General features: G+C 39.4%; 1 protein-coding gene across 3 annotated transcripts in view; it reads right to left on the bottom strand.

The window, feature by feature from the left end:
• Positions 1-27400, bottom strand: part of KIF4A (kinesin family member 4A) — a 125456-nt gene that overhangs the window by 55979 nt on the left and 42077 nt on the right. For all 3 annotated transcript variants that reach the window (XM_082376542.1, XM_082376543.1, XM_082376541.1), the window contains 3 exons: positions 19799-19915; positions 18988-19163; positions 12939-13000 (listed from right to left, as the gene is read on the bottom strand). In XM_082376542.1, coding sequence (XP_082232668.1) covers positions 12939-13000; positions 18988-19163; positions 19799-19915 — 355 coding nt within the window. The remainder of the gene's footprint in view (positions 1-12938; positions 13001-18987; positions 19164-19798; positions 19916-27400) is intronic.

The following is a 27400-nucleotide window of genomic DNA, read 5'->3' as shown; positions in this document are numbered from 1 at the left end:
GGGATTGGTTTAAAATTACCCCCAAAAGTCTAGAAAAAGCATTCATTCCAATATATACTTCCAGCCAGGTAGTATATTGGATAAATAAAAATGTATGCCTGAACTACTTTAAATTAATGGTTTGGAGGAAGGTAATAATTCAGAGCAAGAAATGGTTGCAACAAGAATGACTAACCTCTAGGTTTAGGATCTTGGTTTAAGATCTTTCTATTTATGCCATCTAGGTAAGAAGTAAAGGCTAACTAATAGCTAAGATACATGTTCTCTCCCTCTTCTCATTCTCAATCCCTCATTAAAGATTAGGGAACTAGAGAAGGAAGAGGTATGGGGGAGGTAGAAGTGACACTGCTAAGGGTCAAAATTTAAGCTAATCAACATAAGTCAATTACCTATTTGCTGTAAAGTTTAGGGAAATAGCATTTAAGGAGTGAAAAAGTTGAAATGATGACCTGTGGCCACTAAGAACACATTTCACAACTCTCCATAAACAAGTGCTCCCTTCTAAATGCTTGCCTCGCTTCAAACTGATGACCCACAGCCTCCTGTTCATTTGTCTATCAATTTTTAATGGCTTAGAGTGGGTGGTGGCAACAATAGTATTCATTTCAAATAGGAGTGGGAGGGACAGAAATAGCTTCAAAGAACGTTTGGCATTTATGCAGATTACTTGCTATCAGTTCCAGACTACTGAAACAGATCAATAAGAAGCAGTTTTGATTTGCTTTTTTTGTAATCCACTGGGATTAATTGCTCAAAAGACTAGAAAATAGGACTGGCAAAAAAAGATCAGAAGAAACATGAAGATTTGATCTGAAGGAAACGGAAGGGGAAAATGAATAGTTGTCAAGGATATAATAAAGAGAAAAAAAGGACAGGGAACAGCTGTTCTCAATCTCAAGAAAGGATAGAAAAGGATTTCAGGAATAGATGCCCTCTCACCCAGTTTAAGATTTCCATGAAGTCTTATAGAAGATCTTAGCATGTTCTTTATCAAAAAGTTAAGAGCAAGGCCACACCATAGGTTCTCATTACACTCTTGAGAATTTACTAGAACTCTTATGAAGGAATGTTCAATTAAAATGTGGATTATAAAAATAAACTATGGGTAAATTTAGTGTTAGTTTAGATTGCTCTGATTTCTTTATTGTTATTAAACTGAAAACTTCCATGCATCATTCATGCAAGTTGACAAGCTCCAAAGTAATGATACTTTTAACTCAATAGTTTTTTCCTCTAAAAATTTCCAAGGTTTCTCTAAACGGGGGAAAATACAATGTAAACCAATGTTTCCTCTTTCAGATGCTATTTAATTGCCAATGCTAGTAGGATTTGTCAGTTGAGCATGTGAAAATTGACAAACACGTGCAGAAAATCTATACAAAAGCTTCAATGACACACATTCACAAAGAAAAGAATATAACCTAAGGAAAAAAGCAAAAAAAAAAAAATCATGTATATAAACTGTACATTTTGTAAAAAGCCTTAAGAAATGTCTCTAAAGATATAAATATACATTTTTGAGAAAAGTAGCATCTTTATTTCTCTGTAAAACATTGAACAACTGAGTTACATTATTTCATTCATCAACTGTTTCTTAGAATCTGTTACTTTTGTAGCTAAAACTATATCCTATAGGATATTCTAGGTAGTTGGAAGTCTGGAATGGTTTTCATTAGTCTCGTCTTACATGAAACAGGTCTGTGCTAAATTGAAAGGAAAGATGGGTCAATTGCTTCTAAACTGGGTATACTAGAACAGGTCTTTAGGAGACCCTTTAAGAGATCCAAGCTTTCCTCAGTTCCTTTATCCAACATTTTAAAAATATTATCAGGAAACCAAGATTAAATGACCCAAAGAGGGAGAGTTACAAAGAGAAGGGCAGTCATTTCTGGGTGATAAAACTATGGCAAATTTTAAGATTTATTCTTTATACTTTTTTAAATGTTCTACAAGAAGCAAGGTATCACTTTTATAATCAGAAAAAATGATTGAGTTATTGAAAACAAGGATATTGAAAGAAAATAGGTCCACACCAAACACAAGTATAAACTCCAAATGGAAAAATGAAATGTAAAAAATAAAACCAACATAAGTACTAGAAGAAAACATGGGTGATTGCCTCTTTAATCTTGGCATAGAGAAAGCTTCCTAACTATGAAGCAAAATCCAGAAACATGAGGAGAATGTAAACAGTGTAGCGACTTTGGAAAACAGTTTGGCGGTTTCTTTAAAAGTTAAACATACGACCCAGAAATTCCACTTCTAGGTATCTACCCAATAAAAAACATATGTCCATACAAAAACTTGCAAGTGAGTATTCATGGAAGCATAATTCATAATAGTCCCAAAGTTGAAACAACCCAAAAGTCCATCACCTGGTAAATGGATAGACAAAATGTGGTATATCCAGACAATGGAATACTATTTAGCAATGAAAAGGAATGAAGTACTGATAATCTCAGAAACATTATAGATGAAAGAAGCCAGACAAAAAGTCCACATACTGCAAGATTCCACATATATGAAATGTCCACAATAGGCAAATCTTGTAGAAAAAGACAGCAGATTAGTGATTGCCTGGGGCTGGGAGTGGGAACAGTAGTGAGTGCAAATGGGCACAAGGGATCTTTCTGGGCTGACGGAAATGTTCCAAAATTGGATTGTGGTGATAGTTGTAAAACTCTGTAAGTTTACTAAAAACCATCGAATTGTACACTTAAAATTAGTTAATTTAATGGTATGTAAATTATATCTCAATAAATCTAGAGGCTAAAAAAACTAGAGGCAATAAAAAAATGATGGATAAACTTTTTACTACATAAAAAGTAATTTTTTAGGGCTTCCCTGGTGGCACAGTGGTTGAGAATCTGCCTGCCAATGCAGGGGACACGGGTTCGAGCCCTGGTCTGGGAAGATCCCACATGCCGCGGAGCAACGGGGCTCGTGAGCCACAACTACTGAGCCTGCGCATCTGGAGCCTGTGCTCCGCAGCAAGAGAGGCCCTGATAGTGAGAGGCCCACGCACCACGATGAAGAATGGCTCCCGCTCGCTGCAACTAGAGAAAGCCCTCGCACAGAAACAAAGACCCAACACAGCTAAAAATAAATAAATAAATAAATAAATTTATTTTGAAAAAAGTAATTTTTTGGCCCGCCTGAGCTGAGGTGTTGGCGGCAGCCAATCCACACTAGGAACTCCAGTCAGAAAAGCCAGGTGAGAGGCCTCTGCACATGGCCCCTGTGAGCAAGTGAATCCCAACTAAGCACAAAGGGGAAAAAAAAAGTCATCTCAGAGCTGTGACTATTTTAGCCATTGTTTTTCCCTGTGGAACACTGCCTTTGGGGCAAAACGAGGAAGCAGCAGGTGATTCTAATGTGCAGTGCAGAAGGAGAGCCACTGCAGGCCAGCTTCCCCAATTCTAAGGCACTCCAGCCGTGTGGCTGACAGGGTCTGGGTGCTCCGGCCAGGTGTCAGGCCTGAGCCTCTGAGGTGGGACAGCTGAGTTCAGGACACTGGACCACCAGAGACCTCGTAATATCAATTGGCACGAGCTCTCCCAGAGATCTCCGTCTCAATGCTAAGACCCAGCTCCACTCAACAACCAGCAAGCTACAGTGCTGGACACTCCATTCCAAACAACTAGCAAGACAGGAACACAACCCCACCCATTAGCAGAGAGGTTGCCTAAAATCATACTAAGCTCACAGACACTCCAAAACACACCACAAGATGCAGTCCTGCCCACCAGAAAGACAAGATCCAGCCTCATCCACCAGAACACAGGCACCAGTCCCTTCCACCAGGAAGCCTACACAACTCACTGAACCAACCTTAACCACTGGGGGCAGACACCAAAAACAACGGGAACTACGAACCGGCAGCCTGCAAAAAGGAGACCCCAAACACAGTAAGTTAAGCAAAATGAGAAGACAGAGAAACACGCAGCAGATGAAGGAGCAAGGTAAAAACCCACCAGACCAAACAAATGAAGAGGAAAAAGACACTCTACCTGAAAAAGAACTCAGAGTAATGATAGTAAAGATGACCCAAAATCATGGAAACAGAATGGAGAAAATACAAGAAACGTTTAACAAGGACGCAGAAGAACTAAAGAGCAAACAAACAATGAACAACACAACAAAGGAAATTAAAAATTCTCTAGGGACTTCCCTGATGGCGCAGTGGTTAAGAATCCGCCTGGCAAGGCAGGGGACACAGGTTCGAGCCCTGGTCTGGGAAGATCCCACATGCTGCGGAGCAACTAAGCCTGTGCGCCACAACTACTGAGCATGCGCTCTAGAGCCCACAAGCCACAACTACTGAGCCCACGTGCCACAACTACTGAAGCCCACGTGCCACAACTACTGAAGCCCGCGTGCCTAGAGCCTGTGTTCCGCAACAAGAGAAGCCACCACAATGAGAAGCCTGCACACCGCAACAAAGAGTAGCCCCTGCTCGCCACAACTAGAGAAAGCCCATGTGCAGCAATGAAGACCCAAGGCAGCCAAAAATAAATAAATAAATTTTTATTAAAAAAAACCTCTAGAAGGAATCAATAGCAGAATAACTGAGGTAGAAGAACAGATAAGTGACCTGGAAGATAAAATAGTGGAAATAACTACCACAGAGCAGAATAAAGAAAAAAGAACGAAAAGAATTGAGGACAGTCTTAGAAACCGCTGGGACAACATTAAACATACGAACATTCAAATTATAGGGGTCCCAGAAGAAGAAGAGAAAAAGAAAGGGATTGAGAAAATATTTGAAGAGATTATAGTTGAAAACTTCCCTAATATGGGAAAGGAAATAGGCAATCAAGTCCAGGAAGCATAGAGAGTCCCACACAGGAAAAATCCAACGAGAAACATGCCAAGGCACATATTAATCAAACTATCAAATATTAAATACAAAGAAAAAATATTAAAAGCAGCAAGGGAAAAGAAACAAATAACATACAAGGGAATCCCCATAAGGTTAACAGCTGATCTTTCAGCAGAAACTCTGCAAGCCAGAAGGGAGTGGCAGGACATATTTAAAGTGATGAAAGGGAAAAACCTACAACCAAGATTACTCTACCCAGCAAGGATCTCATCCAGATTCGACAGATAAATTAAAACCTTTACAGACAAGCAAAGGCTAAGAGAATTCAGCACCACCAAACCAGCTTTACAACAAATCCTAAAGGAACATCTCTAGGCAGGAATCACAAGAGAAGGAAAAGACCTACAGTAACAAACACAAAACAATTAAGAGTATGGAAATAGGAAAATACATATCGATAATTACCTTAAATGTAAATGGATTAAATGCTCCAACCAAAAGACATAGAATGGCTGAATGGATACAAAAACAAGACCCATATATATGCTGTCTACAAGAGACCCCCTTCAGACCTAGGGACACATACAGATTGAAAGTGAGGGGATGGAAAAAGATATTCCATGTAAATGGAAATCAAAAGAAAGCTGGAGTAGCAATCCTCATATCAGACAAAATAGACTTTAAAATAAGACTATTATAAGAGACAAAGAAAGACGCTACATAATGATCAAGGGATCAATCCAAGAAGAAGATATAACAAGTGTAAATATTTATGCATGCAACATAGGAGCACCTCAATAAATAAGGCAAATGCTAACAGCCATAAAAGGGGAAATCGACAGTAACACCATCATAGTAGGGGACTTTTAACACCCCACATTCACCAATGGACAGATCAACCAAAATGAAAATTAATACGGAAACACAAGCTTTAAATGACATAATAAAACAGATAGATTTAATTGATATTTATAGGACATTCCATCTGAAAACAGCAGACTACACTTTCTTCTCAATTGCACATGGAACATTTTCCAGGTTAAAGCACATCTTGGGTCACAAATCAAGCCTCGGTAAATTTAAGAAAACTGAAATCATATCAAGCATCTTTTCTGACCACAATGCTATGAGATAAGAAATAAATTACTGAGAAAAAAATGTAAAAAACACAAACACATGGACGCTAAACAATACGTTACTACATAACCAAGAGATCACTGAAGAAATCAAAGAGGAAATCAAAAAATACCTAGAGACAAATGACAATGAAAACACGACAATCCAAAACCTATGGGATGCAGCAAAAGCAGTTCTAAGAGGGAAGTTTATAGCAATACAATCCTACTTCAAGAAACAAGAAAAATCTCAAATAATCAATCTAACGTTACACCTAAAGGAACTAGAGAAATAGAAAACAAAACCCAAAGTTAGTAGAAGGAAAGAAATCACAAAGATCAGATCAGAAATAAATGAAATAGAAACAAAGAAAACAATAGCAAAGATCAATAAAACTAAAAGCTGATTCTTTGAGAAGATAAACAAAATTGATAAACCTTTAGCCAGACTCATCAAGAAAAAGAGGGAGAGGACTCAAATCAATAAAATTAGAAATGAAAAAGGAGAAGTTACAATGGACACCACAGAAATACAAAGCATCATAAGAGACTACTACAAGCAACTTTATGCCAATAAAATGGACAACCTGGAAGAAATGGACAAATTCTTAGAAAGGTATAACCTTCTGAGACTGAACCAGGAAGAAATAGAAAATATGAACAGACCAATCACAAGTAATGAAATTGAAACTGTGATTAAAAATCTTCCAAGAAACAAAAGTCTAGGACCAGATGGCTTCACAGGTGAATTCTATCAAACATTTAGAGAAGCACTAACAGCTACCCTTCTCAAACTCTTTGAAAAAACTGCAGAGGAAGGAAGACGCCCAAACTCATTCTATGAGGCCACCAACAGCCTGATACCAAAATCAGACAAAGATACTATAAAAAAAGAAAAGTACAGACCAATATCGCTGATGAAGATAGATGTAAAAATCCTCAACAAAATACTAGCAAACAGAATCCAACAACACAATAAAAGGATCATATATCATGATCAAGTGGGATTTATCCCAGGGATGCAAGGATTCTTCAATATACCAAATCAATCAATGTGATACACCATATTAACAAATTGAAGAATAAAAACCATTTGATCATCTCAATAGATGCAGAAAAAGCTTTTGACAAAATTCAACACCCATTTATCATTAAAACTCTCCAGAGAGTGGGCCTAGAGGGAACTTACCTCAACAAAATAAAGGCCATATACGACAAACCCACAGCAAACATCATTCTCAATGGTGAAAAACTGAAAGCATTTCCTCTAAGATCAGGAACAAGACAAGGATGTCCACTCTCACCACTATTATTCAACATAGTATTGGAAGTCCTAGCCACGGCAATCAGAGAAGAAAAAGAAAAAAAAGGAATACAAATTGGAAAAGAAGAAGTAAAACTGTCAGTGTTTGCAGATGACATGATACTATACATAGAGTACCCTAAAGATGCCACCAGAAAACTACTAGAGCTAATCAATGAATTTGGTAAAGTTGCAGGATATAAAATTAATGCACAGAAAACCCTTGCATTCCTATACACTAACAACGAAAGATCAGAAAGAGAAATTAAGGAAACAACCCCATTCACCATTGCAACAAAAAGAATAAAATACCTAGGAATAAACCTACCTAAGGCAGTAAAAGACCTGTACTCAGAAAACTATAAGACACTGATGAAAGAAATTAAAGATGACACAAACAGATGGAGAGATATACCATGTTCTTGGATTGGAAGAATCAATATTGTGAAAATGACTATACTACCCAAAGCAATCTACAGATTCAATGCAATCCCTATCAAACTACCACTGGCATTTCTCACAGAACTAGAACAAAAAATTTCACAATTTGTACGGAAACACAAAAGACCCCGAATAGCCAAAGAATTCTTGAGGGAAAAAAACTGGAGCTGGAGGAATCAGACTCCCTGACTTCAGACTATACTACAAAGCTACAGTAATCAAGACAATATGGTACTGGCATAAAAACAGAAATACAGATCAATGGAACAGGATAGAAAGCCCAGTGATAAACCCATGCACCTATGGTCAACTAATCTATGACAAAGGAGGCAAGGATACACAATGGAGAAAAGACAGTCTCTTCAGTAAGTGGTGCTGGGAAAAGTGGACAGCTACATGTAAAAGAATGAAATTAGAACACTCCCTAACACCATACACAAAAATAAACTCAAAGTGGATTAAAGACCTAAATGTAAGACCTGACACTAAAACCCTTAGATGAAAACACAGGAAGAACAACACTCTTTGACATAAATCACAGCAAGATCTTTTTTGACCCACTTCCTACAGTAATGAAAATAAAAACAAAAACAAACAAACGGGGCCTAATGAAACTTAAAAGCTTTTGCACAGCAAAGGAAACTATAAACGAGACAAAAAGACAACCCTCAGAATGGGAGAAAATATTTGTGAATGAATCAATGGACAAAGGATTAATCTCCAAAATATATAAACAGCTCATGAAGCTCAATATTAAAAAAACTAACAACCCGGGCTTCCCTGGTGGCGCAGTGGTTGAGAGTCTGCCTGCTAATGCAGGGGACACGGGTTCGCGCCCTGGTCTGGGAAGATCCCACATGCCGCGGAGCAACTGGGCCCATGAGCCACGACTGCTGAGCCTGTGCGTCTGGAGCCTGTGCTCCCCAATAAGAGAGGCCACGACAGTGAGAGGCCCGCGCACCGCGATGAAGAGTGGCCCCCGCTTGCCGCAACTACAGAAAGCCCTAGCACAGAAACGAAGACCCAACATAGCAATCAATCAATCAATCAATAAATAAATCTTAAAAAAAAAACAAAAAAAAAAACTAACAACCCAATCAAAAAATGGGCAGAAGACCTAAGTAGGCATTTCTCCAAAGAAGACATACAGATGGCCAAGAGGCACATGAAAAGCTGCTCAACATCACTAATCATTAGAGAAATGCAAATCAAAATTACAATGAGGTAACACCTCACACCAGTTAGAATGGGCATTATCAGAAAATCTACAAACAACAAATGCTGGAAAGGGGGTGGAGAATCGGGAACCCTCTTGCACTGTTGGTGGGGATGTAAACTGATGCCGCCACTATGGAGAACAGTAATGGAGGTTCCTTAAAAAACTAAAAATAGAATTACCATATGATCCAGCAATCTCACTACTGGGCATATACCCAGAGAAAACCATAATTCAAAAAGATACATGCACCCCAATGTTCATTGCAGCACTATTTACAATAGCCAGGTCATGGAAGCAACCTAAATGCCCATCGACAGATGAATGGATAAAGAAGATGTGGCACATATATAAAATGGAATATTACTCAGCCATAAAAAGGAATGACATTGGGTCACTTGTAGAGACGTGGATGGACCTAGAGACTGTCATACAGAGTGAAGTAAGTCAGAAAGAGAAAAACAAATATCGTATATTAACGCATATATGTGGAATCTAGAAAAATGGTACAGATGAACCGGTTTGCAAGGCAGAAATAGAGACACAGATGTGGAGAACAGACTTATGGACACCAAGGGGGGAAAACCGCAGAGGGGTGGGGATGGTGGTGTGCTGAATTGGGCGATTGGGATTGACATGTATACACTGATGTGTATAAAATTGATGACTAATAAGAACCTGCTGTTTAAAAACAATAAATACAATAAAATTTAAAAAATATTGTGGTAAAAAGCATAACATAAAATTTACCATCTTAACCAGTAAATTTTAAGTGTACAGTTCAACACTGTTAAGTATATTTACATTGTTGTGCAATGGATCTCCAAAAGTTTTTCACCTTGTAAAACTGAAATTCCATACCCATTATACAACAACTCTCCACACACCCCCCCAGTCTATTATTTTAGTTTTCTGCCACTGCTTTTATTCATAGAATGCTCTTTACCTTCACCTATGTGCACACAGAAGTTTGCTTATATTTTCTCCTAGTTCTCTTGTAGGTTTTTTCTTTCTTAAAAATTGTGGGGACTTCCCTGTTGGTGCAGTGGTTAAGAATCTGCCTGCCAATGCAGGGCACATGGGTTTGATCCCTGGTCTAGGAAGATTCCCACATGCTGCGGAGGAACTAAGCCTGTGCACCACAACTACTGAGCCTGTGCTCTAGAGCCCATGAGCCACAACTACTGAGCCCGCATGCCACAACAACTGAAGCCCGTGCGCCTAGAGCCCGTGCTCCACAACAAGAGAAGCCACCGCAATGAGAAGCCCACACAACGCAACGAAGAGTAGCCCCCGCTTGCCGCAACTAGAGAAAGCCCGCATGCAGCAGTGAAGACCCAATGCAGGGAAAAATAAATAAATAAATTTATATTTTAAAAATTGTGGTAGAAAACATAACATAAAACTTACCGTCTTAACCATTTTTAAGTGTACAGTTGAGTAGCATTAAGTATATTTACATTGCTGTGAAACAGATCTCCAGAACTTTTTCATCTTGTAAAACTCAAATTATATACCCATTAAATAACAACTCCCTTTTCCCCCCTTCCCTAGCCCCTGGTAACCACCACGCTAGTTTCCATTTCTATGAATTCAAGTACTTTAAATTCCTTATATAAGTGGAATCATACAGTATTTGTCTTTTTGTGACTGGCTTATTTCACTTACATAACGCCCTCAAGTTTCATTCATGTTGTAGCATGTGATAGGATTTCCTTCCTTTTTAAGGCTGAATAATATTCTGTTGTATGTATATACCACATTTTATTTATCCATTCATCCACTGATGGACATCTGTATTGCTTCTGCTTCTTAGGTACTTTTTATTTTATTTATTTATTTATTTAGTTTTTATAGAATATAGGAAGGTGTTTAAGCCCTTCCTATATTCTTTTCTTTTAATAAATTTATTTATTTATTTTTTATTTATTTTTGGCTCCGTTGGGTCTTCATTGCTGCATGAGGGCTTTCTTTAGTTGCAGCGAGCGGGGGCTACTCTTCATTGCGGTGTGCAGGCTTCTCATTGTGGTGGCTTCTCTTGTTGTGGAGCACGGGCTCTAGGCGCACAGGCTTCAGTAGTTGCAGCATGCGGGCTCAGTAGTTGTGGCTCGCAGGCTCTAGAGCACAGGCACAGTCGTTGTGGCGCACGGGCGTTGCTCCACGGCATGTGGGATCTTCCTGGACCAGGGCACGAACCCATGTGCCCTGCATTGGCAGGCGGATTCTTAACTACTGTGCCACCAGGGAAGCCGTTAGCTACTTTAAATAAAACCTTTATTTACTTATTTGGCTGCATTGGGCCTTAGTTGTGGCATGCGGGATCTTTCGTTGTGGCACATGGGCTCTTTGTTTTGGTGTGCGGGCTTGTCTCTGTTTGAGGCATGTGGGCTCCAGAGTGCGGGGGCTCAGCAGCTGCTGCGCGCGGGCTCTCTAGCTGTGGCACGCAGGCTCTAGAGTGTGCGGGCTTAGTTGCCCCACAGCATGTGGGATCTTAGTTCCCCAACCAGCAATCGAACCCACGTCTCCTGCATTGGAAAGCAGATTCTTAACCAATGTACCACCAGGGAAATCCCTCTTAGCTATTACGAACAGTGATGTTATGAACATGGGTATGCAAATATCTCTTTGAGACCCTGTTTTCAATTCTTTTGGATATATACCCAGAAGTGGGATTGCTGGATCATATGGTAGTTCTATTTTTAATTTTCTGAGGAACCTCCATACTGTTTTCCATAGCAGTTACACCATTTTACAATCCTTTCAACAGTGCACAAAGGTTCTAATTTCTCCACATCCTCCTCATATCCTTCCCAACATTTGTTATTTTTTGTTATTTTTTTTTTGATAGTAGTCATCCTGACAGGTGTATGGTGATATCTCATTTTGGTTTTCATTTGCATTTCTCTGCTCTGAGTATATCTTTTTGTAAAACTCTGACTCTTAGACCATGATAATGTTTCACATACCCTTCATATACCCAAAATATAAACAAACAATTAAAACTAACCAAGCAAGATGTAGTGGGAACCCACAATGGAATACAAACAGTAACTCTGGGAAACAATATCTTGCCTGGATACTCTAAGCCTAAAGACAAAAGAATTATACATATATGATGTAATCTAGTTCCTAAAAGTGTTTCTCACAGGGGTATGGGCTAGCAATTCCAAAATTATTTTATGTGTATACTAGAACTGAACAAGTAAGTAAATAGAATGCAGATAGTGAGAGCTGGTTTTTCACTGCTGGAGAAAGAAGTTATAAATAAGGAGAGTGGGAGGATTAGAATAAACCCTGTAGTGTTGGACTGGAATCAGAGGTATCAGTCTAAAATCATGGTTTTTAATATATACACAGTTAGATAGACATAAAAATATAGATATATGTGTGGGTTACTATACATACAGATATTTCCTAGCTCTACTCACTGAGAGGGCCTAGAAGTAATGACTTCTCAGTAACAATGAGCACACCTAGCACCCAGGTCTGGTTTCTAAACACCATTTTCCAATTAAAAAAAAACAACCCAGGGCTCCTTGGACATATGGTTGATTCCAGAATTGGGGCAGGGAAAATAGAAGACAGGTGTGGAACATCTGGTAGAAATGCTTAAAAACTTGATAGCGTGTTAAAGAATACAAGAGCCACCCTGAAGGAGCTCCTAGTGGACAAAGCAGAAACAACAAATAAAACAAGCAATGGATGTTAATTGGATGTTAATGCATAGAATAAAATAAATACCCATGAGTCTATATGGCTATAAATACATAATCAAATAAATAAATGGTGGGAGGGGAGAGGCAGCTCTTCCTCATAGTAGAATTCCAATTAATAAATTTCTGAGGCCAGAACCCATGCTCTTTCTATTATACCAGGTTGTCTCAAAGCTAACTAGCTAGTCCTAAGTTGATAGCAAGTTTGTTAAGTTCCCTACCTTGACACCAAGTGCTACCAGAAACTTTAGAATATCAGGGGAAAACAATCATAAGGAGAAAAAGGCTCTGTTAGAATATACACTTAAAATTAGTCTATGACTCTTACTTTATAGATCCAGGCAGGGTACCTCCATGGGCTTGCAGCAACAAGACCTGTAGCTGTTGTACCTGGAAAAGGCAAAGAAAAATAGTCAGCTAGTTACCAATCAAAAGTTACTTATCCCTTATCAGCAAAATTACAATGATTAGTAGTAGGGTAATTTTACTTGATACCTATGAAATCTAAGGCATATCTTAGGTATTACAGAAAGCAACATGGTTGATGATTTAATGATAAAAGGACAATCAGCATTACATGAATAACTAGTACTTAGAAGATGAGTTGTCTCTTTTACCTAAGCATCTTCATGAGTTTTTATTGAGAATCTATTTTTTAAAATTTATTTTTATTATTATTATTTTAAAAAATATTTATTTATTTATTTTGGCTGCGCCAGGTCTTAGCTGCGGCACACGGGATCTTCGCTGTGGCATGTTCAGTTGCGGCAGGCCGACTTCTTACTTGTGGCATGCACGTGGGATCTAGTTCCCCGACCAGGGATCGAACCCAGGCCCCTGCATTGGGAGCGCAGAGTCTTACCCACTGGACCACCAGGGAAGTTCCAGAGAACCTACTTTTTTAAAAAAATCAAACTTAGGGACTTCCCTGGGGGTGCAGTGGTTAAGAATCTGCCTGCCAGTGCAGGGGCCACGGGTTCGAGCCCTGGTCCAGGAGGATCCCACATGCCACGGAGCAGCTAAGTCTGTGCACCACAACTACTGAGCCTGTGCTCGAGAGCCTGCAAGCCACAACTACTGAGCCTGCATGCCACAACTACGGAAACCCACGCACCTAGAGTCCATGCTCTGCAACAAGAGAAGCCACTGTGATGAGAAGCCTGTGTGCCACAACGAAGAGTAGCCCCTGCTCACTGCAACTAGAGAAAGCCCGCGCGCAGCAACGAAGACCCAACACAGCCAAAAATAAATAAATAAATAAATAACTTAATTAATTAATTAAAAAATCAAACTTAGCACTGGGCTACGCAATGTGGGGGGGGGATACAAGAATAAACTCTTGTGGTTTATTATCCAGTTTACAATCTAGTTGATGAAGACAAGACTAAGGCCTGAAAAAGTAGGAAATAACACAAGACAGAAGATGCTAGTCATCAAGTATAGTTAAGTACTTTAGGGTTCTGAGAAGAAGCAAATTAATGAAATCCCAAAATAGTCCAAAGGAGGATTCGTGGAGACGAATCTTAAACCAGAGTGAATGTGCAATCAACCTCTCCATTCCCTCTTAAGATAAAAGAGGAGCTGTTCTGCTTGAGCTTTGGATCCCAACTCTTCTTGCCTTCTGATAAATCCTATGCTAGGGACTTCCCTGGTGGTCCAGTGGTTAAGACTCCATGCTCCCATTGCAAGGGGCCCAGGTTCAATTCCTGGTCAGGGAACTAGATCCCACATGCCACAACTAAAAGCCTGAATGCCGCAACTAAAATATTGCGCGTGTCGCAACTAAGACCCGGTGCAGCCAAATAAATAAATAAATAAATTAATTAATTAAAAAAAATCTTATTCTATTTGTTATCCGTTCTCTCTTCTATATCTTTGACTTCGCCCTTTTTACAGAATCCTTCCTACTAAGATTAAAACATGTTCAAGTCTCTCCCATCTTAAAACAAAACAAAACAAAATAAAAGCACCTTTCCCAGTCCCACTTCCTATCTCTTTTGCCCAATTTCTCTCCTTCACAAAGTTTGACAGAATAGTCTACACCCACTGCCTCCATTTCCTTTTGCTCTTCTCTCACTTGCTCCTTAACCTATTCTAACCTGATTTGTGCCCACAACATTCCGCTGAAATAACTCTTGATAATGTCACCAATGATCGGCATGTCACTACATCCCATGGGCATTTTTCAGTCTTCATTTTATTTGACTGTTTGGTAGCATTTGGGTTACCAGACGCCACGCTTTCTTGCTTTTCCTTCTATTCTTCAAGCTGATCTTCTAAGTCTTAGTTCATCTTTGCTCCAATTGTCCTTTAAATGATAAAGTTCCTCAAAGCTCACTCACTTTCTATTCTCTCCTTAAAGTCTCATCTCTGACTATGGTTTCAATTACCATCTATAAACTGGTGACTCCCAAATTTATCTCAAACACAGATCTTTCTGAATTTAGAACCCTTTTTTTAATGCAATAACACTAGTATTTTACATTTATTATCACATCATTATTTCCAAAGCATGACTACACATGTGATTTCATTTGGTCCACATAGATTTCTAAAGCATTTACAGGGAACAAGGCTGTTTGACAGGGAGAAACTGGTATTTTATCTCCATTTTATGAAAAGGAGCCTTCAGGCAGAAAGCTTAGGGGGGATTTGCTGGCCATCAGTGAAGGAACTGCTGGTAGGGGGGCGCTGTTCCCTCCAATCCAGTTATCTCTCCCTTGCAACCTGCAAGTAAGGCTTATCAGAGTTACTATACCACTGTAGGGAGAAGAGCTTTCTCTGTTCCTTGATAAGCCACTACTGCTCCATCTTGGAAAGACAGTGGGAAAAGTCAAGGGCAGGATATCAGGAGGCCTGGTTCCTCCATCAGCCTGCCCTGAACCACCTATATTCATTTCTTAGACCCCAGTGTCTTAAAATGGGAATAAAGGTATCTGCTGTGTTCACTGGCTTATTATGATGATAAATTAAATAATGAATATAAAAGGGTTTTTTCTGAACCATAATCATATATGAATGTCAAGGTGAGACAGGAAATCTGAAAGGAAGGGAGCTTCTTTGAGGCCTGAGTCTAGCCCCTGGAGCCAGACACTACGCAAGATGGTTTAGACATAATATCCTGTTTAATCCTCAAATCAGCCCAGGGAGCTGAGTATTACTATTATTAGATCCCCTTAGATTTTTTGAATTTAGAACCTTTATATTCAAATATCTACTTAATATTTCTGCCTAGTTGTCTGCTATCCCAAACCTGGTCCTTCTCCAGTATACTCTAGGTCAGTGAATATGCAGTTTCACATGCCAGAAAGCTGGGTGTCATACCCTCACCCCCTTATCTAATCCACTGGTCACTTCTTTCTATCACTTTCTAAGCCACCATTTCTCTCTCTGGACCACTGCAGTAACTTCTTAAGTGGTTTCTATGAGTCTACTTTTGCTCCACTATAATCCATTTCCACACAGCAGTCATATCATTTTTTAAAAGTGGAAATGATCAATGTTGCCACCTTGCTTAAAATCATTTTTAACATAGTACATGAGGCCTTGATCAGGCCTCTGCTTCTTCTCTAGTCTCAGACTGGAACACCCTTTCCTTGCTCTCTCCACTCTAGCCACACTGGCATTCTGAGTTCTTCAAATGCACTGTATTCCTAACTCAAGATCTTTGCAGACATGCTATATGCCTGGCACTGTTCTAAGTGCTTTACATGTATTAACTCATTTAACCCTCACAAAAACCCTATGAAGCAGGTACTATTATTATTTCCATTTTACAGATAGGGAAACTGAGGTACAGAGAACTTGCCCCGGGTAAATAGCTAGTGAGGTATAGAGGCAGGATTTGAACCCAGGCAGCCTGGCTGCAGTGTCAATGCTGTTTCCCATCATACTTTGCTACACATGCTATTTCTTCTTCCTGGAATCCCCTTCTTTCTTTTCTGCATAGGTGATTCCTACTCAGTCCCTCAGATCTCAGCTCAAATGTAGTTACTTCAGGGAAGCCTTCTCAGATTAGATATTTAACAGAAGATCCTGTTCCATACTTTCACAGTGCCCTATAGCACACTATCCCAGTTTATAATGATATGTTAGTATGATTGTGTGTTTAATGTTTGTCTCCCCCACTAGGCAATAAATTCCATGAACGCAGAAACTGTGTCTGCTTTGCTTAACAGCGTATCCCAGCACAGTACCTGGCACATTAACAGTGTTCCATAAATATTTATTGTTGGAATGGATGAACAAATAAATGACCAGGAAAAAGAGCATTTTTGGCAATAGGAATACACATGAAAGAAAATAGAGGAGCAGGACTGAATAAGGAATTTTACAATTGAGATGATTCTGTGAACAGGTAAATTACTTATATTTTCTATAGTGAACCCTAGGAGGGAAGGAAATAAAGGAGGATAAGGGGAAGGAAGACAACAGATTGAATGAATGGTAATAATTATCACTGAGGAGGAAGGCCAGAGACGGAGTGAACACTAGACAGTTGGGAAACACTAGATTCCCATTGGGAAGAATGCTACACCAAGAAAACCTGACCCCCCCAAAGGGGTCAACCCAACCACCTGCCCTCTCAGCTCCTCTGCCAGAGCTACTGAGCTGCTGCACAGTCATACCGATACCACCACAAATTCATGTTCCTAGTCAGCTACTTCTTCCATTTCCGTGATTTTAAGCCTTCTGTGGTTACCTCAGTCCCTCTACCCTATCATCATCTGCTTGCTTGCTCTTAGAAGATGACCTTGCTTCCTACTTCACTGAAAAGATAAAGATTGTCAGGATGATAATTGCTCAATTTCCCTTCTTCTTCCTCTAAATTAGTGTCATTGTATTCTTCCTATCCTAACCTCTTTTCTTCTAGTCTTGGGGGCAAGTATCCCCTCTACTGTCTAAAGCAAAGCCCTCTTTATTTGTGCTCAGGATCTCAACTAAGAGATGACCCCTTATCAACTCATCCCTATTCTCAGTTTTAGTCTCTCCCAACTGGTTCTTTCACATGCTCAAGTCTCTTCCATATTTTAAAAACAAACAGATTTACATCCCTTGACCCTTGACTACCAGCTATTGTCTTCTTTCATCTTGCCTTCTTGAAAGAAGAGCCTAACAACTTCCTCCACTTCCTTATCTAGCATTCACTGTCCATCCCATAGCAATCTGCTCCTATCATTCCCCTGACCCTCTTCTCACTGCAGTCATCAATAGCCTCCTAAGAAAATCAATGGACACTTTTCAACCCTTATCTTACTTTACACTTCTTTATAAATTTATACTTTCAGTAGCCCTCCTTGTAACTTTCTTCTCTTGTCTTCCATGAACCACTGATTTTCTTCCTGCCTGTTTGCTCCTTCTTCATCTCTCTTGTCTTTTACTCCTTTCCCCCTTCCTTAAATGCTGCTGTTACCCCTGAGTTCTGTCTAGGCTTCTTCTCTCTTCTTGTCCATTTGCTCATTCAGCAAATATTGAGGAAGTGCCTTTAACGCGCCGGGCACTCTTTGATCTCATCCACTCCATAACTTCAGATACCATCTAAATGCTGATGACTCTCAAATCTGTATCTTCAGTTCAGACCTCTCTACATTAAACCCACATACCCAGCCATGTTTGAACAACTCTACTTAGATGTCCCACAAGCCCTTCAAATTCAAAATGCCCAAAACTGAATTTCATCATTTCCATTTCCCTACCTGACCCCGTTTTTCCTCCTATATTCCCTGACTCAATGATTATTACTACCACTTATTCAGTTGTCCAAGCAAGAAACCTGGGAATCAACTTTGATTCTCCCTACCTACCCTTCCACGTCACATGTGTCACCACATTTATAAGCCCTATACATTCTACCTCCTTGTCTTTTGTTTCTAATTTGTCCCCCTTTCTTCATCTCTATCGGTACTGTCTTTAGTTCAGGCCATAGTTCTCACCTGAGTTATTATAATACCCTAATTTATTTTCTTACTTCTAGTCATACCCACCTCTAATCCACTTTCTATATACTTGCTAGAGTAATCTCATTTCAACATGTTCCCTCTTACTTAAATCTTTCAGTGGCCCCCTACAGCTTTCAGGTTGAATTCCAAATCCTTTAACAAGTCATATAAGGACCTTCGGGATCTGACACCTGCCTACCTCTCTTGCCTCATCTCTCACTGCTCACTTCTTTATCAGTGAAATCTCCAGTGCCACTCCCTAATCTTAAATATGACCAAAAACCTGTTAATAGGAGTTACTTTAAGATTTCCCCAAACTAACATAATGCTTAACCAACATCTCTAAACTTCTGGTAGAGAAGAAGCTGAGAAATAGGAGCTCTATCATTCCACTCACACACTTGTAATTTTTCCCATCAAATGTCAAGTTCCTTCTACCTGTTGCTTCAGACGATTAAGTTCAGCTCTCTGGGGATCAATATTAACAACAGGTTTGTTCTTGATTTTTCTTGCTCTGTCAGCATAGCGAAGAGTATTTAATGTTTCCTCTAGATTGGAGTCAGCAGGACTCACACAGGCTATCATAAGAGTGTGGCTATTACCTCCTAGAGAATCTGAAAAAGAACAAGGGAAGGAAATGAAATCAAACAAGTAGGATGCAAGCAAAACTGTCCATTTGGGTTGGTGACTTCAATCTCAGAGCTGTAAGAAAAAAAGTCTTAAGTATCTACAAGTTTCCTATTGTGTCAATATAAAAACATTAAGATTTTTGTTGTATAAAATGATATAGTTTAGAATCCTGTTGCATGTGTCCTCGTTCTTAAGAGAGACTGTGACTTCAGTAGTTAATCAGGTTAAAACAAAAAAAAACTTACTGGGCCAAGTAAGTTAGGAGTCACTATTAGGATTAAAATTTCTTAGGATGCCCCCTCTAGGTAGATCTTAACTCCTTAGGGAATTCTGCTTATCAGCAGTAATAAAGGCAGTAACTAAGTTCATTTTCAGGTACAAAGTACTAAGTACAGTTGACACGCTACATACAGATTTTTTGGCTCTCAAAGCCATATATGAAGACATTTTTTCCATTACCTTAGAAGCCTGCTTGCCAACAGGTCTCTCTCCTGTTTATCAACTAGACAGCTCTGTATGTAATAGTCCAAAAATCTGGCTTTTTACCTGTTCTATCTTTGCTTTCTCAGCACTATCATTCTGAGTTACTCTCTTATTCTTAGAGGCACTTTGGGCTTACCTTGAAGCAGTCGAGTCAACTTGGAATCTCTGTAGGGCACAAAGCCACCCTTTTTGTCATCTCCAAGAGCACTGATTACATTTCCCAAGCATAGGAGGCCTCGGTTAATATTAATACCTAATAGCAGGAAACAAAATTTAAATTGCTTGGTAACATATACCCATGTTACCTGGGTAACATCTAACATATACCTATCCTGAGAAAGAGATAAGAAATAAAGACCCTATAGAAATATTACATCAGCAATTTTAAAGAAACCTCTTAATCTTGTTCACTTTTCTGAGAGTGCCTCTTTTTTTTTCAAACAGAAAGCTTTATAGAAATGAAAAACAACAGTATTTAAAAATCTTTAGTGTTCTTATCAGATATTCTTATGCTCTTTGGGAAACAGGCCATATTTTTCCTAGGTGGTATGGGTAGAAATGGGAATAAACATAATGCTGGTAGAAGTTGGTGATATCCACTCTGATATTTTACTTTCTTTCCATCTCTTCCTCTTTCAAACAGTTGGTCTTCCAGTTAAGCAAAGTTCAAAGGACAAAGATGAATGCACAATTGAGTCTGTTGGCACTTCTTGCCCTTTCCCATGGAAACAAAGCAGAGAGACAGATAATGATCACCATGACAATAACCACTTGTATAGTTATTTACAAGTGGTTATATACATTATCACACTTTTAATATACATTATCACACTTAATGCTTAAATTAATGCTGTGAAATTACATTAAAAGCTATTTTTTATTATTATCATTATTTTAACTATCATTTTCAGTTTATTGATGACAGAACTAGCTCAAAGGTTAAATGACTTGTCTAAGGTCAAGTGGTACCACTAGCGGATAAGTGGTAGGCCTGAGATTCCATCTCAGGATTGCAGTCAAATCCTATGCTCTTTCTATTATACCACAATGAAATACCTTTCCTCTTATTGCTTTAAATAGAGTAAAGGTTCTTTTCCACTTCTTAAATTCCAAGGTTTACTTTTTAAACATTATAATAATCTCTGAGGTCCCTTGAAAGCCCCTGACCCACCCATGGTTATGTTTATCATGGAAAGTCTATGTAGTATAATGGTTAAGTGCATGGGCAATGGTGTCAGATAGACCTAGGTTCTAATCCTGGCTCTGTCACTGATTAGCTATGCGATTTTGGGTAAGCTGCTCTATAAAATGAGGCAAATCTACCCACCTCGTTAGGTTGTGGTGGGGAGTTAACAAGATACTTTGCACAAAACAAAGTTAAATGATATATAAATGGCATCATTATTGTTAGTGCTGTACTACTTTACTTATTCAGCTGTACTTTGGACTCCCTTATAACCTGAAACAATTATATCTACAAGATCCTGAACTCCAAAATTCCTCTCTGCATCCTACTACTATCCTTCCATTTCTTTCATGGATCCTGTTCTTCACCCTTATTGTGGCTACAAATTTACTGACGCTTTCTTTCTTCTTTCTTTTTTCTTTTTTCAGCTGCACCACGTAGCACGTGGGATCTGAATTTCCCAACCAGGGATCGAACCAGTGCTCCCTGAAGTGGAAGCACGGAGTCTTAACCATTGGACTGCCAGGGAAGTCCCTACTGACACTTTCTAATACTCCCGGTAGATCATCCTTCCTGGGCCTTAAACTACCTATTCCCTGCGGTCAATCATTTCAGTTATGTTTTCCCAAGCACTCAGTAGACCCATGACCTTCTGCCATTCCTACCATGTCAATTCCCAGGCCTAGGTTAAACCAACTGTGTGTGTGTGTGCGCGCACGCGCACGTAAGTTTCTGAAAGTCACATAACAAAATGGACTGGATCCATCCATTATAAAACACGCTATCTGACCTTGGCTGAACCCTTGGCCAATAGACAATCTTCTCTTCTTCATTCTTCCTTCACCACAGCAGCTATTCTAAACACTCATCATTTCCAAGACTGGAAATCTACCTTCACTCTATTAGTAGATGATTTCAACAAATACATTATGGTGATCAATTATTCATAAGGGCTCCCTAACCTTCCCTCTCCTCACTTCACAGTCTTTCCTTTGCTGTTACTGATTCCTTTGTCCTTCTCCTTGTTTCAGAGGAGGAAATGACTACCTTTATTTTCCCTTCAGCCTCTGCCAGTGTTTCTATTCCCTCCATTTTCCCAGGGACCCTGGATCCCTCGATCTTCCCCCTCCTTCTTAGATCTTCAATTTATTTTTCCTTCACGAATTCCTTCTTTTCAGTCTATACACATGCTCAAATCTCCCCAACCTAAAACAAAAACAATTCCCTCAAGCAACTATCTCTTTCTTTTCCCTTTATTGCAAGTTGGAAGGGGTACCATTTTTCAGGGCCACTTATCCCATCCAGGATGTGAAGGAGATCCTGCTGAGATTGATCAAACCTCACCAATGCCTATACTAATCCTCATATTAGTTCACTCCTTTCTCTTCTTTCCCCCATTTAGCCAAACAGAACATTGTGCCATCTTATTGGCCCATATCCCATCTAGGATGTGAAGGAGAGACTGCTGAGGTTTTTCAAACCTGCTGAGCAAAATGTCCATCTATAGTTCCACAGGAACAACAATAAAAGTCCAGATGAGCCTTGAGAAGAAATTATGGCTACTATGATCTAAGCAAGAAGCACAAACTTAAGGATAAAAAGGCTGATTTTTTTTTCTTCAAATGAGAGTTGGAGTTTTGGAATAGATAGGAGCAAGGGAAATGAATGTCCCTTTGGAAAGAAATCATCACAAAACAGCATTTGATTTCCTGTTGTTAAGAGAAAATTCTTGACATGGTTGGAGATTATATATCATAAAGACTGGGAAGAACATGTCTGCAGAGACTTAAAAGTTCTAATCAAGGATGGCTATGGAGAAAATGCCCAGATAAAATTATAAGACCAGAAGTTCCTCTTCTCTCTAAAAGATTGAGAACAGACCAAGTGAGGAGAGGATCAAGAATACTACTTAACAGCTTCAGGTATTTGTTCACTAGGGCAACAAATAAATAATAAAGTAGAGATTTTAACTTTAAAAAGGGACTAGAACTTCACAAGTATCATGGAGGCATGTTACAATTGGTTTCACAACTAGAATAAAAGGGTATATTGGTAACAGGAGAGAAAAACGAGGCAGAAGAGAAACGAAGCAGCAGCTCTCAACTGGGGACAATTTTGCTTCCTGCAGGACATTTGGCAATATCTGGAGACATTTTGGTTGCCACAGTCTGTGAGGTCAGGGGGAGTGCTACTGGCGTCTAGTGGGTAGAGGGCAAGGATACCACTAAACACCCTACAATGCCCTGGACAGTCCCTGCCCCCCAATATTGTTTGACCCAAAATGTCAATAGTGCCACAGCTGAGAAACCCTGCTCTACATGTGAAGAAAATATGTATGAGCCTAAGGCAAGTAGCACAGCCAAGAAAATTAGGGTGAAAAACATAAGTAATATGATAGTATAGATATGGTCTGCCTATCTAGAAGGGGAATGATCTATTACTGCACTAGATCACAAGACTTACAGGAGTAACTACTAAGAGGGGATACAGTGGAAAGGAACTTGATTGGGAGATAGAATCTTAGTTCAAACTCTGCCTCTCCCACTTATCAATGTGTGTGACCTTGGACAAGCCACTAAAACTTTCCTTTATCCATAAAACAGGTGTAATACATACCTTACCTCATGAGGCTATGATAAAAATCAAATGTGATCTATAAAGTGCTACCTACATGTAAGTTATTATTATTATTATTTTTTTTAATTTTTATTTATTTACTTATTTTTATTTTTGGCTGTGTTGGGTCTTCGTTTCTGTGCGAGGGCCTTCTCTAGTTGCGGCAAGCAGGGGCCACTGTTCATTGCGGTGTGCGGGCCTTTCACTGTCACGGCCTCTCTTGTTGTGGGGCACGGGCTCCAGACGCGCAGGCTCAGTCGCTGTGGCTCACGGGCCCAGTTGCTCCGCGGCATGTGGGATCCTCCCAGACCAGGGCCCGAACCCGTGTCCCCTGCACTGGCAGGCAGACTCTCAACCACTGCGCCACCAGGGAAGCCCAAGTTATTATTAATAGGATAGAGGAACTTAGATAATCTGGATATTTGCTAAGTTACATGACAGTGAAAGCAGAGCACCCAATAAATTCCTTATCTACTCTGATGACAATTTCTTCACCAAAAAGATACTGCAAGTGAAGAAGGAAATGGCAGTATCTTGAAGTTGGCCTTCAAGTTGACACACATGGAAGAACTGATTATGTAAGTAAAATGATGAGAATCTGGTTGTAGGGGACCGAGGTGCATGGTCAGACATCAGTATGCTAGATGGTAAGAAAACGTATCTCTAAAATTCAGGAAAAAAGATAGTTAAGTTTCTGGTACAGAAAGTCTAAAGAGGGAAAAGTATGAAAGGCTTTCAAAAACTAAAATTGTAATTATCTAGGCACATATTATTCCAATAAAAAATTGATATAGCTTCATAGGAACCAATGTAACAAATAAAATTATATACAAAAAGAACACAGAGAGCATTAGAGGAAATTCTGTTCAAACACAGGAAACTGACCACCAGCATTTCTTTCCCCCCTAAGATACCACTAAAAGGAATTTAAAAAGTAATAACCCGTAAGAACACAGAGCACAGGAGAGGAAATATCCATAGACAAGAGCTTTCAATGTGTTTTTAGAGCACAGGTAGAGAAGCAATAACTGACTCAGCAAGGTGGAGGAGCCTCAATCTAAAGTGCCTGCAGAGGGACAGTAATGACCACGACAGTGATAATAACAGCTAAGTTTATATAGTGTTTACTATGAGCCAGATACTGTTCTAGGAACTTTATACTTATTACCTTACTTAATCCTCACAATAGTCCTATAAAGTATGCATCAAGTATGATTATGTCTGTTGACAGATATGAGAGCTGAGGCACAAAGAGATTAGGTAACTTGCCTAAGGTCACATAGCTAATAAGTGGCAGAGTCAGGATTCAGATGGAGGCAGTCTGGCTCCCAAGTCCATGATCTTAACCTCTATGCTCTATGGAAATGAGCAAATTTGCTCACTTAGAGGCACCAGGTACCTTGGAAAGAGGAGAGATTTGAGGCTGAAAAGATGGGGTTGGTAGAAAATATATTTAAAGAAAGCTTGAACTCTCACGTCGCCCCTCCAGAGCCATGTGACTACTGTGTCCCCCATTCTCAACCATTTCCAGTCTACTTAATGGGATAGTTTTTCCAATACCTACCCATTAAATGTTGGTATTCTCTTGGGACTGTCTTAGGCTCTTTGCTTACTATATATACTCTTCCTGGGCTATCTCATCCTTGCCTAGAGTTCCAATAAACACCTATATTAATGACTTCCTCAAATTCCCATCTCCAAACCAGACCTCTTTCCTACTGTCCAAAGCTATATTTTGTCTGCCTACTGAATAACCTCCAGTGGGCTGTGCCCACGTGGCACTGCATAACACAAACTTGAACAACACAGAATTCATCTTTCAGTGCAAATCTATTTCACTTCCAGCACTGTTCCTTTTCATTGTCTCACCACCTAACCAGTCATCCAACAAACAACAAACCTGTGACATCCTGGACTCTCCCTCTTTTCTCACCCCACACATCTGAGTCCTTATCATCATTTAGTGAATATGTTCAATATTCTAGGCACTGTGCTAGGCATTAGAGGTAGAAAGATGAATAAGTCACAATCCCTACTCTCGAGGAGTTAAAAATCTAAAGGGAGACAGACACACCAACAAAAAATAATTGCAAATATAATGTTAAAGGAAAAGGTAAGTATAGTAAAAATGGGTTCTCATAGGAGTGGGAATTGAAAATTTGAGCTGAACTGTGAAGAATGACTAGCACAATGCTGATGGAGGAGGGAAGAGTAGGAAAGAAGAATGTAAGGTCATTCCAGGCAGAGAAGTAACATGTCAAGGCACATATTTGTGAGAGAGCATCATACATTTAGGAACTACAGGGAGTTCAACAGGAAAATAATGCAAGTTATGAGATAGAGAGTAACAAATAATGAGGCCAGAGGACAGTTAGGGACAGATCATAAAAAGCATGAAAGATATGTCATGCTCAGGTATTTGTGTTTATCCTGTAGGACAGTGGTTTTCAAATTGTGTTCCTCAGAACCTTAGGGATACTTTAGGGAACCACAAAAATACTGCAGAGTTTCTGCAACTGTAATTTGGATTTTGTTTTAAAAATTATTTCTATTGTGGTAAAATATATATAACATAAAATGTACCATTTTAACAGTTTTTAAGTGTATAGTTCAGTGGCATTAAGTACATTCACACTGTTGTGCAACCATCACCGCTATTTAACGTTATTTTAACTATTTTAAAAACTGCATTTAAGGGACTTCCCTGGTGGTCCAGTGGTAAAGAATCCGCCTTCCAATGCAGGGGACATGGGTTCGATCCCTGGTCGAGGAACTAAGATCCCACATGCCACAGGGCAACTAAGCCTGCACGCCACAACTAGTGAGCCCCCGTGCCTCAATCAGAGAGCCTGCCTGCTGCAAACTACAGAGCCCATGTGCTCTGGAGCCCACATGCCGCAACTAGAGAGAGAAAAACCTGCATGCCACAACTAGAGAGAAGCCTGCGTGCCGCAACGAAGATCCCGCATGCTGCAACAAAAGATCCCGCATGCCACAACTAAGACCCAACGATGCAGCAAAGACAAAAAACAAAAAAACCCTATATTGTTTTTTAAAAAAACCTGCATTTAAATGGCTCATTCCAATGTGCTATAAAGCAAATCTTTTTTTTTTAATAGATCTTTATTGGAGTCTAATTGCTTCACAAAACTGTGTTAGAATCTACCGACACATTATCTTGCACAGCAAGGTTAATTAATTTTTCTGCAGTCTTTGAAAATACCTCTATTATTTGTATATATGTTTGAATTTTTTGCAAATGTGTAATTTAAGGTTGTGGCTTTGCACTAGACTTTTGCCCAGTTCACATGCACACTCACGGAAAACTGTACAGATAATTATACCACTGTAGCACATGAGCTTGTACTGAAACACCAGACAGAGGCAGTTACTCAATTCATGTGCTCATCACTGCGTCATAGTTGGTTGTGTGGTACCAAATGAATATGGAACTCAACATGTTATGATATACTATTAAAGATGGTTTCACAATCTAATTGTCCATTGATGGATGAATGAATAAAGAAAATGTGGTACACGCAGAGAGAGAAATATTATTCAGCCACAAAAAGGAAGAAAATCCTGCCTTTTGCAACATAGATGGACCCTGAGGGTATCATGCTGAGTGAAATAAATCAGATGGAGAAAGACAAATACTGTGTGTCCTCACCTTATATGTGGAATTTAAAAAAAGCTGAACTCATAGAAAGAGAGTAGAATAGTGGCTGCCAGAGGCTGAGGGGTGGGGGAAATGGGAAGATGCTGGTCAAAGAGTACAAACATCCAGCTATTAGATGAATAACTTCTGGGTATCTCAAGTACAGCATGGTGACTATAATCAACAGTACTGTATTATGTACTTGATGGCTGTTAAGAGACTAAATCTTTTTTTTATTAAAAAAGTTTATTGAGATAACGTTGGTTTATATCATTATA

The sequence above is a fragment of the Balaenoptera borealis genome, assembly GCF_965194805.1.
Source record: "Balaenoptera borealis genome assembly, chromosome: X".
NCBI classification, from domain to species: Eukaryota; Metazoa; Chordata; class Mammalia; order Artiodactyla; family Balaenopteridae; genus Balaenoptera; species Balaenoptera borealis.
The sequence above is the reverse complement of the archived record's forward strand: the minus strand, read 5'-3'. Positions and strand labels throughout refer to the sequence as shown.